At 41.2% G+C, this 14833-nt stretch overlaps 1 protein-coding gene across 4 annotated transcripts in view; it reads left to right on the forward strand.

The window, feature by feature from the left end:
- Positions 1 to 1238: 1238 nt before the first annotated feature.
- The window catches only part of PPP2R2A (protein phosphatase 2 regulatory subunit Balpha), a 51556-nt gene continuing 37961 nt past the window's right edge, over positions 1239 to 14833 (forward strand). For 2 of the 4 annotated variants that reach the window (XM_067543725.1, XM_067543724.1), the window contains exons 1-2: positions 1239 to 1459; positions 4135 to 4212. Coding sequence is in view for 3 of the 4 variants with exons in the window: in XM_067543724.1 (XP_067399825.1) it covers positions 1453 to 1459; positions 4135 to 4212 (85 nt within the window). In the remaining variant the exon portion in view is untranslated. Of the gene's footprint in view, positions 1460 to 3287; positions 3434 to 4134; positions 4213 to 14833 lie in introns of those variants that run through there. The other 2 variants (XM_067543722.1, XM_067543723.1) reach the window with 2 other exon arrangements.

The following is a 14833-nucleotide window of genomic DNA, read 5'->3' on the forward strand; positions in this document are numbered from 1 at the left end:
AAGGTATTAACTTGATTGGATGGAATCATCTATCTGAGTCCTGCATGTTAATTGCAGCTGAGACTTGAACTGGGATGTAGGAAGCTAAAAGGGAGTCTTCCTCCTTTTGAAGCCAGCAGGAGCTGTGCCAAGCTGGTCTCGGCTGGAAGTCTTTCTTTGTAGATCTTACAGGCTGTCAGAATGAAAGGTGGATGTAGGCTAAAAATGGCTCAGGAGCATGGCTGGGTATATGCAGGGAATAGCAATGAGACTGGAAAAGGGTTATCTAGTAAAATGTGAACTAAAGGGCTATGGACATTGTGGAAACCATCCAAGGGGAGGAAATGTGCATCCGAACAGGGTATGTGGCCAGAACAGAGGAATTGCTGGATAAGTTAAATGAGGATGTCACTGGCAGACAGCAAGAGAGTGAAAAGAAACAGGGAAGGCCCAATGCATGTGTGAAATAAGGAATAGGGCTGAGAAATACTTTGACAAACAGCACAGGACGGAAATAATTGGTGCACTGAACAGGCAGCTTTATCCTGCAGGGGACTGCCGCAGATGTTGAAATCTATCCCATGCCTTTTCAATGTGCGTTCAGAATGAACGGGGATGGCTTACTAGCAGGGGCTGGGCAGATGTGTGGGTGCAGTGAATGCAGTGGATGGGGCTGGCGGCAGCTGGCAGGGGGCGGGCATCTCTGTGGGTGCAGTGTGTGCAGCTGGGCAGATGTGTGGGTGCAGTGAATGCAGCGGAGGGGGCTGGCTAGCTGGTGGCAGCCGGGCAGAGGTTGGGTTAGGGTGACCAGATAGCAAGTGTGAAAAATCGGGATGGGGTGAGGGTAGGGTAATAGGAGCCTATATAAGAAAAAGCCCTGAATATCCGGACTGTCCTTATAAAACCGGGACATCGGGTCACCCTCGGCGGGGCGGATGTGTGGGCACCGCTGGCATGGGCTGGGCAGATGTGTGGCTGCGGTAAACCCCAGTGCATGGGGTTTGCTGGCTGGCAGGGGCTGGGCGGACATGGGGGTGCAGCTGGCAAGGGGCTGGGCGGACTAGCTAGTGCAGAGGCGCCAGAGAGCGCAGCAGCAGCAGCAGCCCCAGCCGCAAACTCGAGTCAACTTTCTTCTTCTCCGCCCGCTCCCCCCCGCCCCCGCTCCTTCTCTTTGGAGTTCTCACCCCGCCCCTCTCCGACTGACGTCACCCCCAGCTCCGCCGGCGCCATTTTGAAAGTAGAATCTTGGCCGAGGGGGGGGCGGGGGGGAGGAGCGGGCAGGAAAGGAAAGACGGAGGCGAAGACGAGCGGGGGAAGCCGAACGGAGCCGGCTTTACCGCTCCCCCCCTTCCCTCCCCCCCGGGTCAATCTGCCGCCATCCTCCCTCCACGCTCGCCATCGGCCCGGCCAAGGGGGCCGTTCCTAGAGCTGAGAGGCCGCTCTATCAGCCCCGGCCGCTATTGGGAGCCCAACATGGCAGGTAAGGGGGAGAGTGCCCCCCTCCTTCCCGGGGGCCGGCCCCCGCTGCCCATGGCGCTGGAGGGGCGGGGGGATGCGCGTGAAAGGGCCAGGTGAGGCCACGAAAATGGCCTTTGCAAGCGGCTTGCAAACCTGCGCTGGTGCTGCCAGTTGTGTGTGGCGGTGGCAGACTTGCTGGGCATATCGCGCTCTCCTTTCCCCTTCCTTCTCATTCCCCCTCCCCTGGTCTCTTTTTATTCCTTCCTCTGACAATGTGGCTCGGTTTCTTTTCCTCTTCCTCTTTTTGTTTTAATGTGCATTCCTAGAACCTTGGACCCTGAAATGCAACGTGCAGGGGGCCCGAGTCTGTGTCTCTTTCCCTCGCCCTTCTTTTTAATTTCTCTTTCCTTCTGGAAATCTGGGTTGATTTCTCCTCTCTTGCTTCCCTGCCTGCAAAAAAAACATTTGCCTTTCACAAGAAAGGTGGTGGTGGTCGCTGAGATTGAGAGAAGCCTGGTATTTCTGAAGTTCAACGTGTTAGTACATTTCCAAGCAGGGCGTGTCTTTTTTTTTTATTTTATTTTTTTTATTTTTTTTACATTTCTTCCCTAGACTTTCTGGTTTTGCGGGGGAATGGCTTTTATGTGTTGCATTCTTGAAGTGCAGTTTGTAGGGGTGCAGATGTGTACAGGCGGGTGGCCGTAGGGTGCAGATGTTATTGTGTTTGGAGTGTAGTTGTGCCCTACTGCAGGGTATCTGCAGATAAAGGTGAAATTGGGAAGAGGATGTAGTTTTAGAAAATTCAGGTGTCTCCGAGTGTGTGCAATAGAGGAAGGTGTTTTTATTTCTCCTTCTCTCAATTCTGGAGGTTTATGTTCATTCTCCATTTTGCAGATAGCTCATCTCGCATCCTAAAGTGCAATTTGTAAGATAACAATTGATCCACATGCACAAGATGAGTCTTCCTCTTACTTCTCCTCTTTTAATTTTATCTTCTGGTGATATGTTCATTCCTCTCCTCCGCAAATTAATTGCCTCTTCAGTGCCTTGCATTCTATAGAACAGCATGGGAGGCTGTATTTAGGTTTGCACCTTGCTTCCTCCCCTCCCCACGCTCTGCCCCTCTACCCTTCTCCTTCCTTTTCTTTTTAATCAATGGAAACAAGGCCTTGAATGTAGCGAGTTGTATAAACGTTAAAATACAGTTGGCTGCATACGGTATATTGCTTTTTCTTGCAAATAATCATGCTCAAAATGCTTCCATGGTGTTAAAAGAAAGAGTTAAATAGCAGAAGTGGGGGAGCACAAGAAATTGTGTGGATAGGCTTGTGGGTGGTTGGGAAAGATGCTATGGGTGGAATACTTTTCCAATACATGTATCCAGAACAAACGTTGCCATTCATATTGTGTAGATTGACATCTTGATAAGATTTCCCCCATCACCTTGGCTGATTCTAGAGTTCAGGTTGTCTCCCCTTGGTTCCTGGATTTTGTAAGAAGCTCCAAATACAGATCATAGTCTGATCCTTTCCAGACACTCTTTCTTCCCCCCTTCCTTCCCCCCCTCCAAATGCTCAGGCAGCCTCTTGATCTTTGATGGAGAGAGAAGGGTTGAGGAGTCATTCCTGCATGCCCCCTTTCCCAAAAATGTTGCATTGGATTAATGCTTTGCAAGCTGCATTTGTTGTGGGTTGATGGAGAATTTCCATTTTGACAGCCTCTTGCAGACAGAGCAAACTTGTTTCAATCTCTCTTCCTGTTGGGACCTAGCCCAGTGATTTGTTAAGAATGAAATGGGTGGTTTTTTGTGTGTGCGTTTTTGGTGTCAAGGTTCAAATGAATCGCTACCTTCCGCTGAGGCGGTTATGTTCCTGAAGTTTTCTCTTCGATCCATTTTCTATGGTAGTTAAACTTGCTCTTAACTTCAAGCAGATTGTTCAGTTTGTTGAACATATTTGTTGCTTTCTTTAAAACCTAAGCCTGATGATTTATTTTGGTACGTCTATGGGGAAAGAGGGAGAGGATTATAAACTTCCTTTAAAACTTGTTTTCTGTAGTCTGAAATACGTAGGTGGTGTTATGTATTTTCCAAAAGAAAATGAATTGTTTCCGTATCATAATTTGAAAACGTTTAATCATTTGAAATATTTGGAAAACTTGTAGGGCCATTCTGGCTCCTAATATTTACTTTGAAATTTAAGTCACTTGTAAATAAAGTGCTCTGTTTTTTTAGCAGGCACTGAAGTTTTTAAATAAAAAAAAAAAAAAAAAAAAAAGGTATTATGAAATATACGGAGTGTTGATGCTTGTTTTAATATAGCATAGTTTATTAACACTAGCTGTGCTTGTTTTTTATAGTCTTGTGAGTTTTCAACAATTGTAGAAAGTAACTTTTTTATCATTCCTGCCACTACTTTTGACGGATGTTGCCTTGGATGTTGGGCAAATCACTGACAAAAGCAGTATCAGGATTTGGAGAGTGGGGGTGGAGTTGTGGGGAAACAGTTTGTAATCAAGTTTTGGAACTGCTGCCTTTGCATAAGAAATGTTGGTTGTTGCAGGTGTGTACAGTACTGTCTAAAGTGTGTCACTTGCCGGCGGTGGATACTGTCTCTGTGTTTACTAGAGTAAACACAAAACTCACTGCCTGATTTAATGGGGGTTTATTTTTTTGTTTTTGTTTTGTTTTTTTTCTAGGAGCTGGAGGAGGAGGGAATGACATTCAGTGGTGTTTTTCTCAGGTGAAAGGGGCTATAGATGACGATGTAGCAGAAGGTAAGAACAAACTTTTATTACTGTGAATTAATTTAATTGTTGATAGCTGAATTTAGCAAGGATGTTTGAGTCTATCCTCATTGCTGAAGTTTCTCCTTCAGAACTGGGTTTTACTGTATATAATTTTAGAGAAGCAGGAAAGTCAGTGGAAACATCCAGGCATGGGATCAAACTTACGTGAGGTATACGTGGGTGTAATTCAACTGATGTCCATGATCCTGCTGCTGCTTACGTCAGAGTTGAATTTGGCCCATAGATTGCAACAGTAGTTGTTTGTTTTCCAAAATATCAGTCACATGACATAGTCCTCAGGTGAGACAGAGCTACTGACTTATCTGTTTTCCCCATCAGTGAAATGGAGATAATTATGCTTACATTCTTTACGAGGGTGTTGTGAGGATTAATTAATGTGAGCACAGCACTTCGAAGATGTAAGGGTGTTACATAAGTATCAAGTAAATCTTTCCATCTTGCATTAACGATCAGAATTGAAGTGGAATATTTGTACAAACTTACTTTTTAAGTATTAATTATCTTTCATGGCGAAGAATTATTGAAAACTGCCTTAAACTTTTGTAGTATAGGACTGCTACATTGCCGGTGACATGTCACATTTGTAGCAAGATGGCTGCCTCCAGTTGTGGATGCAAACATTCCATTTATAAATCTTCCAATTTTGTCTTGATTCATGGAAGGAAAGGTCTTTATTTCCTTTTGACAGTTCAGACTTCTGGGCTGAACAGGGCCCTTTATCCTGCTTACTTCTTCATGTGGGCAGAGCCCTTCTGATTTGGATGAAATTCCCTCTGGCTGTAGGGGTTCATTTATGCAGAGCAGCTTGCAAGACCTGGACCTAACATTTTCTCTTCCAAAAAGTTGACTTTGGGTGTTGGGTGTGTGATTTATTCAGGATATGCAGCATTTACCTGTCCGGCATACACTAACTTAAAGGCAAATGAGAGAAATATTTACGTTTCATTTCCGTTATTTCCACTTTTGACATGGTCAGATTTAAATTCTGGAAGGCTAAATATTAAATTGTCTCGAACTGCTACTACTGTGTGGACACAAGTGTTTTGTTTTTATTTGTGACCTGCAACGTATGGAAATGATGCCCTTCAGAGGTTTTGTCTGATGCCTACAAACTGAAAGAGAGGTTATAACAAATACCTTTGATATGTTTTATGTAAAATGGATACATTTTAAATTGTTCAGCAAATGCATTTTAAAGATTGAACGTTAATAACCATTTATATAACTGTTGTACAGTTTTTTCCTACCGGACTTGAATTTCTGTAGATTTGATGTTAATTGACATTCTGCAGCTACCTGGCTTTTGAATTAAATGCAAACAATTGAGGACATCTTGACGCTGCCTCTGTAGCAGGTGCTTGTACATATTTCTCCCCTAATAGACGGAGCCTATGAAATCAGACAGAAGAACATTAGAGTTGTTCTGTTGATGTTCATACATCTGTTCCATTGAATATATTAACGGATGAGGGGTTTTTGTGTATATCTGTAATGAAGTGGATCTTCCAAGGATCTGGAAATCCAAGAGCCAATCTCAATTCTTAACTTCCCTATTTGTTCTTAAATACTATAGCTCCTAGACTTAGTATGAAAGATGATTTACTAGTCTCTCACTTCCTGACAGCTGCAATAACTATGAGTGGAGTGACAAGCCAAGAGTACGTTAACTAGTTTGAATTTCATCAGGATACTCTGTGTTGCTTTTAACAATTTTTTGTATAAATATCCATTCTTAATTGTACAAAACCTATAAGTTGCTCATTGTGCAAGCTGTCCCTGGATAGCGACAAAGAAGATTACAATGACTTCATAGTCAGCTATATCATGTTTTGTAAAAGGTTTCTTTAGTGCATGTTACAGGGCTTCTTTAGCGTACATAGGGCTTTATTTTTGCAGTCAAATTGTGCTTAAGTGAAGTCCCTAGGAAAATGGAAGTGGGAGGATTTGACTATAATAGATTTTGTGAGTTGGATTTCTCTTTTATCCATATGGCTGACTCCCACATGACATGCTGAAAATCCTTACAGAACAGTTAAAAGATGTCTGTCCATCTAATTAAACTGTAACTTCAGCTCCCATCCAACTATTTAAAAGTACTGATATACTTGAGGTAGATTCTTTATCCTTGAAATACTCTTCCAATAGTTTAAATACTACGTTTAATTGCATTTCTTAAATGTATTTCCTTGCATTTGTTCTATTACTGGCTATGTACTGTGGAAATATACCCTTTCATAGTCCTTCTTTGTGAATTTGGGACTATAGTTTTACATGTTTCTGGTCTGTGGAGTAGCTCCTTAAATTGCACGGGAATAAATGTGCTATGGCTTTAAGACTAGGCTGATAACCTGTTTCTCTGCCTGCCTTTCTGCTTCTTCCTTGTAAGCAGGCAGCGTATTGAAAGCTTACAAGAATGTTGCTGTCTGAGCCTTGAGAGAGGGGTGTTCTTTCAAACTTATGTGTATTGCCTTCTTACAAGAATGGACTAGAGGTCACATGCTGTGATTATTGAGGAAAAATGCTGGTTATTGTAAGATTGCAGTTAGTATGTGGGTTTTTTGTTTTAAAAAGTGATTTTAAAAAGACAACTGCGTTGAATATACAAAATTTAAAAACAAATTCCTTGTAATACTAGTATCTTGGTTTGTTAAAACTGAAACAATTTAAAAACTCTGATTTACTTATCACTTTATGCAGTTTACTTCTTGCATTTCTTTCAGTATAGAAGGATAGAGTACTTGCACTTTCGTTATTGTGAAATTTCAGTAAGTTTCTCTTATACGCACCTTACAATATTTATATTACAAACACTTAGTGCTTATATATGCACAAGCTGCATCTGTTTAACTTAAATCAGTTTTGTTAAGTCAGTGCTGGTTTGTATATGAACATTCATATCTGTTTAAACCTGGCTTATATTGGTTTAACTTGCACCTGTGCAGAAGCTAAATCAACACAAATGTCCACATAAAAAAATTTATCTGTTTAACTAAATCCATATAAAATCACACTCTTTGTTATATTGATGCTAAATCTGTATAAAGTAACCTATTTAGTTTTATCTGTACAATGTTGTGTGTAGAACAGGGATAAGTGTAGGGGAATGTGGCACTTGTTTAAAAATGTCCCATTTGAATTTTAAAAAGAGAGAAGACAAATGTAAATGTTTTCGTTAAGTTTTGTAGGAGCTGTCTGTACAAACGTCTACAGTAAATATTGGGCCAAATTTGACCCAAATCGCCTGAGCAAAACATATACAAACCATAAGTGTTGAGACATCTGAAGTAAATTGGCAATCTTAAATCAACTTTTAGTGGTTTTCGTATTTGAAACATGAACTCTCATGTTAGGGAAATCTGGGAGATAAAAACCTTTCAAAGCACTGTATGGTGTTCTACATTCAAGGAGTTAGAAACAGGCTGATACTTTATAATTTCAAAAGAAGATCATAACTGTTGTTGAAATTTATTATTTTTTATACACTCTGTGCCTTATCCTCTATTCTTTGCCATCCAAAATTTCTGCAAACTATGGCAACACCAGGAGGTAGAATGGAGAGGAGGAAGAGAAGGGGTGTCATTACTCTAGCCGCCATCCTGACATTAGCAGTGATTTTTTTTTTTTTAATGTCTTATTTCTATATGGATTGAGGACTTGTGCACCAGGAGTAGAGAGAAATTTGCAGCAGGCAGTTATGGTGAGGGCACAGAATGCGAGGCTCAGTTCATGATGCTGAGGAAGGAATGAGAGAGGAGAGAGAGAGCTTAATTAGGATTTGGTGTTTTTGATGGAAAAAACTACTTCAGTAGTTTTTGTAACATCAGTTTGTGGATAAGCACCAGTCAGGGAGTAATGAAGAAGTCATTGGAGGTGCAGTCCGGGATATTTGACATGTAAAAACTAAACCAAATGTAGAACTAACGAAATGGGTTCCTACCACCATGATGATCACCCTACTTATTTCCTGTACCCCTTCAATTTGCAAGACTCATCTTTTCAGACATGGCTAAGCTTTCCAAGATAGTGGCTGTGTCTTCCTCTCTTTGGAAAGTGCCTAGTATATTTTGGGAACCATCGTAATCTAAATAAGAGTTGAATATATTTTTATATACTGAATGCCCCGAAAGAACAAAGAGCATTCAGCTGGTAGTTTTAAATGGACCTCCGTATTCCTAGAAATTGAACGGTCTAGTTCTTACTCTTGACACTCTCTAGAGTTGACATTGGCTAGGCACCTTTTGTGCTTTGACCACTACCTAATGTGGTAATCCGAATGGTTGCATTGTGCTCCAACAGTCTGTCTGTCAAGAAACAATAAATGTATGCAGTCTTTCGCTTGGATTGTAAATTCTGTGGGGTAGGAAACTGTTTCTTTCTTGTTTATATGGTGCCTAGCGCAGTGGGGCCCTGATCTGTGACTGGAGCCTGACCTAGTAATACTATAATACAGATAAATATATAACATCTGGCACATTCTAGACTAGAGGATCAAAGCCACCACTGGCAATTATTTTTCTAAAAAGGCCACTTAGATGAACCCCTTTTAGACACTTCCATGGTTCAGCAGGGTTCTTGTGATAGCTGTGACATCATGGAATGATGCATACTTTGGTAGAGCTGCAAAGAAAGAAGAAATCCTAATGATAGGACAGTAAACTTGGAATTAAGAGACCTGGGTTGCATTTCTAGCTGTGCCTCTGACTTGCCATGTGACCTTGGGCAACTCACTTCCCCTCTCTCTACCTCTGTTTCCCCTCCTATTCTTTGGCTTGTCTGTTTAGATGGTAAGTTTTTTGAGGCAGGGCCTGTCTCTTACTGTGGTTTTTACAGGACCTAAGTTAATGGGGTCTTAGTTGGCGTTTTTTGGTCCTACTGCAATACAAACAACAAAAAGGGAATGCCAGTTGCTATTTGGGAAGAACAGGGCTTAAAAACATTTTTCAAAATTTTGTTTATCTTTTAATAAAACCCAACAATATAAACTATCTAATATCAACATTTTAAAAAGTCATCCCAGAAGGACCCAAATTTAAAACATTGGCTGAAAAGAATGGTTAAAATTTAGTAATGGAGAGCCAAACATCCTGAATCACTGCTGATCTTTAACTCTGTCTCCTTCCTGTTTGTGGTTTAAAAGAATTACTGTTCTTAAAGCCCCAAGCTAGACTTCAAGTCTTAGAATCTGGAAGCCACCCCTCTCTAGATTGTAAAGAACTTTTTAATATTTACTTTTGTTACAGAAAATTACATATGAAATAGCCTGTGTGTGTGTGTGTTTGCCAAACCCACACAAAAGCAATGTGTGAACATGACAACAATTAACTAACACTATTCCCTGGCCTGTGTTCAGCATCATGGGTGGTATTGCTCATAAAGAGAGATGCATTAGTTTCAACAAAATCAATAAACACAAGAATGGCCATACAGGGTTAGACCAATGGTCCATCTAGCTCAGTAGCCTGTCTTCTGAGAGAGTGAACAGAACAGGACAATTATCCCCTGTCGTCCAGTCCCGGTGTCTGGTAGTCAGAGGTTTCGGGACATCCAGAGCATGGGTTGGGTCCCTGACCATCTTGGCTAATATCGATTGACAGACCGATTCTCCAGGAACTTATCTTCTAGGGGTGGAGGGCTGCTGGAAGCAGGGTGATCCTCAATAGTTCTTTAAACTCAAAAAGAGATGGACTGAATTAAAAGAAATTTGAACAAAACTGTGCCTGCCCTGGCATATGCTAGATATCATTCTTGTAAATCAGAGAATTCTGTGTTTAGTATTAAAAAGAGTGAAGTTACAACTACATTATGATGCTACTATAGCACTTTTTATCTACGTACGTATTTCTACAGTGCCAATGATCATTATATCAATACATAGGATACAGTAAATAGATCTGATTTTTGTACTGGTTAGAACTATTTTCCCCTGCTCCATGCTTGATGAAATTGTATTGCATGGGTCTTCAAAGGAAGGTGAAGGAGGAAAACTTGATAGTTGTGATAATGCCCTAGGAAGAAAAGGTGTAATCGAAAAGGTTTCTTGTGCTCTGAAAGAGGAGATGTGTTGAAATATCCTGGTATGGTGTAGTATGGAGTTACGTAACTCAGCATCCTCCACTGAAAATACTGTGTTCATTCTCTGGTTATTTTTCAACCAGAAATATGTTAGTTGTTTTGAAAACATCCCCATAGGCTACATTTAAGGCCACATGATTGCTTGTTGAAATGAAGCGGCATGTTGGTTTAAAACAAAACAAAATCTGACCTGGAAATGGTTAGATTATGCTCCCTTGAAAATCAAGGTTTATAATGGAATTATAGGCTGTCAGAGCCTGAACTCTGGTGGTGCTACTGAAGATTATAATATTACAGAAACCTCAAATGACTATTTTCAGACATTGATAGTAATTCAGTTGCAGAGCTAGGAACTGCTGCAAGCTCTTCTCTTCTAACTCACCACTCTTTTGTTAATCACTGAAGAAGAAGTAATTATCTTGGGCAGACAGTCTTTATAAAAATGTTCTTTGCATTTAGAGAATCCACAAGTGATAGCAACATTTTAAGACAAACCAGCCTATTTGGGTTGCATGTTAAAACCCCCAGGCATTGTGCTTGCATCTAATTTTGGAACTACAGGCAGACGTTTTAGGGTCAGTGGGAGAGGATAGAAAATCGGCCTTCTAAGATAGATTGATTCTTCGGGTAGGTACATCCTCTGTAAAATGGTTTTTCTTAGCATTTTCAGTTGAATTTTTTGAATTACTGATTTTGGGAATAAATAGCAACTCCTCATGAAAATACTGTTTTTGCACTTAATGATTTTGAGTAATTGTTTTCAATTATCTGCATAAACTGCGTATATTCCAGGATAGCTAAGCTGACAAAGATTTCATACTGCATATTTGTATTTTACAATTTGCACTGAATTCCTAGTTGTTTGTTAAATCCTGCTAGATTTTTTTTTTTTTTTTTTGGTCACTGCTAAGTGGCAAAATATTCCAAAAAAGTTCTTTGATTCTTCAAAGCAGTGATGGCAACAGTGGCAAAATTTAGTAAACAGAAGTCACATTCAGATGTGACCTACATAATGCCTATGTACGATGTTTGTGCATTCGATACAAAGGACTTGTTTTCCCAAAATATTTTTCATTTTTTAAAAGCAAATTGTCATAGCAGATCTCAAAGTCAATTGAGTTAGTCATACTAAAATCAACTTTCAATTTCGTCCATAATAAAAACATCATAGTTCCTGTAAAGAAGACGTTTTTTTCCAGGAGGTCCTGACCATCTGTTCAGCAAAAGGAGCATAACCAGTAGAAATACATATTGGTTCCGTGGCTTTTGTGCTTTTCACAGGGACGCATTTATACATGTGTTGAGTGACCTTTTTTAATTCCTTCAATTTCTACATCACTGTTGTTTGGAAAATTACATTGCATGACTTGTTTTCCAGAGAGGTGTGTGGTGCAAGCACACATTTAGGAGTGAGGAATTGGAGTTTTAACTGCATCTCTGACTTGAAGTCCCCCGGTGATTTTAAGCAAATCAGTTACCCTCTCTCCTTCAGTTTCCCTATCTATAAAATGGTTGTACTTATTTGCTTTTACAGCATCTCCCATGTAAGGTGCTCTGATTTCAATGCACCAGTGAATTAAGCCTCACAATACCCCTGAAGTGATAGGCAAGAACTAATACCCACAATTTACAGTTAGGCAAACTGACACATTTATATTAACAGGTGAGTTTTCAAAGGGCCTCCTTTGAGTGCTTTGCAGAGGATTTCATTGCCTAGTTTTGTGTGTTCAAAAAAGGGGTATTTTCAGACTATGAGCTGTGCTTGTTTGCTTCCCCACCCCCCCGCCTTCCTTCCTTTTAAATATCAGCTCATGACATCAAGTGCCCAAGCTGTCTGAAAGCTCAAGCTCAGCTGGGTGCCTGGCCTTTGGATTTTCAAAACCTTATTGCTATATGATGCTGCGCTCTCCAGGCTCTGCTGCTCTGCCTGTGCTACGTGTCATTCGTTTGCCCCCTACCTCAGTCCAAGGTCACTCAGGACAATTCAGCAGTTTTAGTGTGAGGCACCTGTTGCCTGTAAAACATCTTCACCAGCACCTGAAATCATAGAAAAGCCTCAAATGGAGGAGAGGGATCGGTCAAGGGAAGATTGGTCACTGGTTTGTAGAAGTGATTTTAAAGCCGCAAAATGGAACGGATGGGAAGCAAGCAGAGCGTAGCTTCTACACACCGTGGACAGCATGTTCAAAACCTTGGGCAGGGGCAAATAGCAATATGGACTTCCATCGAGGGCATCAAGTGAGGATTTGGCAGTGGGAGAAGATAGGGTGGGTTCAGAGGTGATATTTGGCTGCACACACATTGTCTGGGATTTTCAAAAGTGCCCAGGCAAACTTCCTGGTACTGATGGCTGAGCAGAAGCACCCACTAGTTGCATGTTAGCATATGTAGATCAGTTGCCAATACACTGTTAGGATAATTTACACGATTTGGAAAAGATGTTGTATCATTTAAATTTTTTTAAACATTGGACCGCTATCATTCTCCCTACACAAAATAATGGCAAAACAGTTTGTAAATGTATCAGGGAATCTTCTCCCATGTTACAAATTGGGAGTGGGAAGAGGATTGACATTTTAATGGGTTCTGGAGGAGACTTTTATGTAAATATTTACCAGTGCAATGAACAATTTAATTTTGTTACAGCGTCTCTTATGCCAACATCAAAACACTCTAACCAATGTCACTACAAATGTAACTTGTCTTCTTTTTTTTTTAATTTTAAGAGTTAAAGGCAAGGGAGAAAAGAGATGTTTACAGCTGAGACTTGAGATGGAGAGTTGAGGAAGGCTGTTCCAGATGGTAGGAGCTGCAAAGGAGAAGGCTCTCGTAGCGTCAGTGACAAGATTGTGTGAAGAGGACAGAGGAGGCCAGTGCTAGACAGGCATGTGAGGGTGGAGGGAGATGTAGGTACATAAAGAATCTGGTTGGTAAATGAAGACTTCTGTTGTCATTTTTCTTCATGCAAAGCGTGTTGCTTCACTTTCTCTTGCATGTCTTTCTTAGATTTTATGCCTTCTGTTTCTCACCCTGTACCCTTTCCTCTGTTATCTACCTAAATCCTTTTCACTTGCCTTCTCCTCCTATTCAGGGTTGTATCAGGATCCCTTTTTTACTGTGATTCCATTAGAAGGCAATGACCCTCCCTCTGACTGAGAGCTGGTAACACAGGACTTGACAGAGCAGATCAGACCCATGGTCCATCCCGTCTGACAGTGTCTAGTGCCATATGCCTCAGAAGAAGGTGCAAGAGTCTATACTAATGTGGTGTAGTCTATCCCCTTGAAGGTCTTATCCTAATCCCTAATAGAAAGTGGCTTAAAAACTGAAGGATGAGGGGTTTTTATGCCTTCCAAAAGTATGCGGTGGTGGTGGCGTAGCTATGTTGGTCCCAGAATATTAAAGGGATAGGGTGGGTGAGGTAATGTCTTTTATTGGACCAACTTCCACTGGGGGAGAGACAAGCGTCCAAGGTGGTCCAATAAAAGATATTACCTCACCCACCTTGTCTGTCCAAAACGGTGTTAACTCTTTAAGGTGTTGGCTTCTTTGAGATGGACGCTAGTCCTTTATGTGGTCAGAGGTGGCTGTTATTGAACCAGACAAAACACTTGCTTCCATTTAGTGCTGAATGTATAGCCTCCATGGTGTTCCCATCCTCTCTGTGCTTCTGGGAGCCAGTGAGGCCTGCTCCTAAATCCTGCTTTGTCAATGTACTACCAGGCCAGCTTCTCTGTCTGTTTGTCATCCATCTTCCTATATTGCTTCCTGAGGTGCCGCTCCTGCATAATGGTGCTTGCCACCCGTGACTGGTAGGGGGTAATGGTAGCATTGAAAGTGATAGGATCTCACTGAGCCTTGATACAATGCTCCTGATGGACCGTAGGGAAAATAACCTGCTCCGGGACAACATTGGTGTAATCTTCTTCCTCTGCAAGCCTGCCATAGCCTAACCCAGCAAAAGATCATTCACAGAACACGCTTTTGCTGTGTAAACCTGTTCATGCAGCAGTGTTAAAATTAATTCCCATTCTAAGAGTTGCGTCTTTTCCCTGACACTCAAATTGGAGTTGACTGGCACCCTCAAACTGAGTTAGGCCATTACATTGGTTGAGGTTTTCCTAAAGAATGAAATATTTTGTCAGATTGATATCTCCCAGTGAAGGGAAACGGACCATGAATACAGAGAAACTGGAGGTGAGGTGGTAATCCTGAATCAACACTGATTGGCTGTATGAGGTTGGGGGGAGTCTCTCTGCCTCAGTTTCCTTGATCTGTAAAAAATGCCTGTCTTTCTCAGGGGTGTGTTGGGAAGCTTAAATAATTTTAATGTGCTTTGAGATCCTTCGATTACAGTTAATGCGACTGCTTAATATTTTATATCTTGCTTTACAACTGTTAAATAACCCTGATAGCTCCTAGGAAGAATTTTTGCTTCCCTATTTTACAGATGAGGAGAATAAGGCAGAGAAGTTAAATGACTTACCCAAGGCTGTAGATTGGGTCAAAGCAGCTG

The sequence above is a fragment of the Emydura macquarii genome, unplaced genomic scaffold (genome assembly GCF_026122565.2).
Source record: "Emydura macquarii macquarii isolate MOO-44397 ecotype Brisbane River unplaced genomic scaffold, CSIRO-AGI_Emac_v2 contig_967, whole genome shotgun sequence".
In the NCBI taxonomy this organism is placed as follows: Eukaryota; Metazoa; Chordata; order Testudines; family Chelidae; genus Emydura; species Emydura macquarii.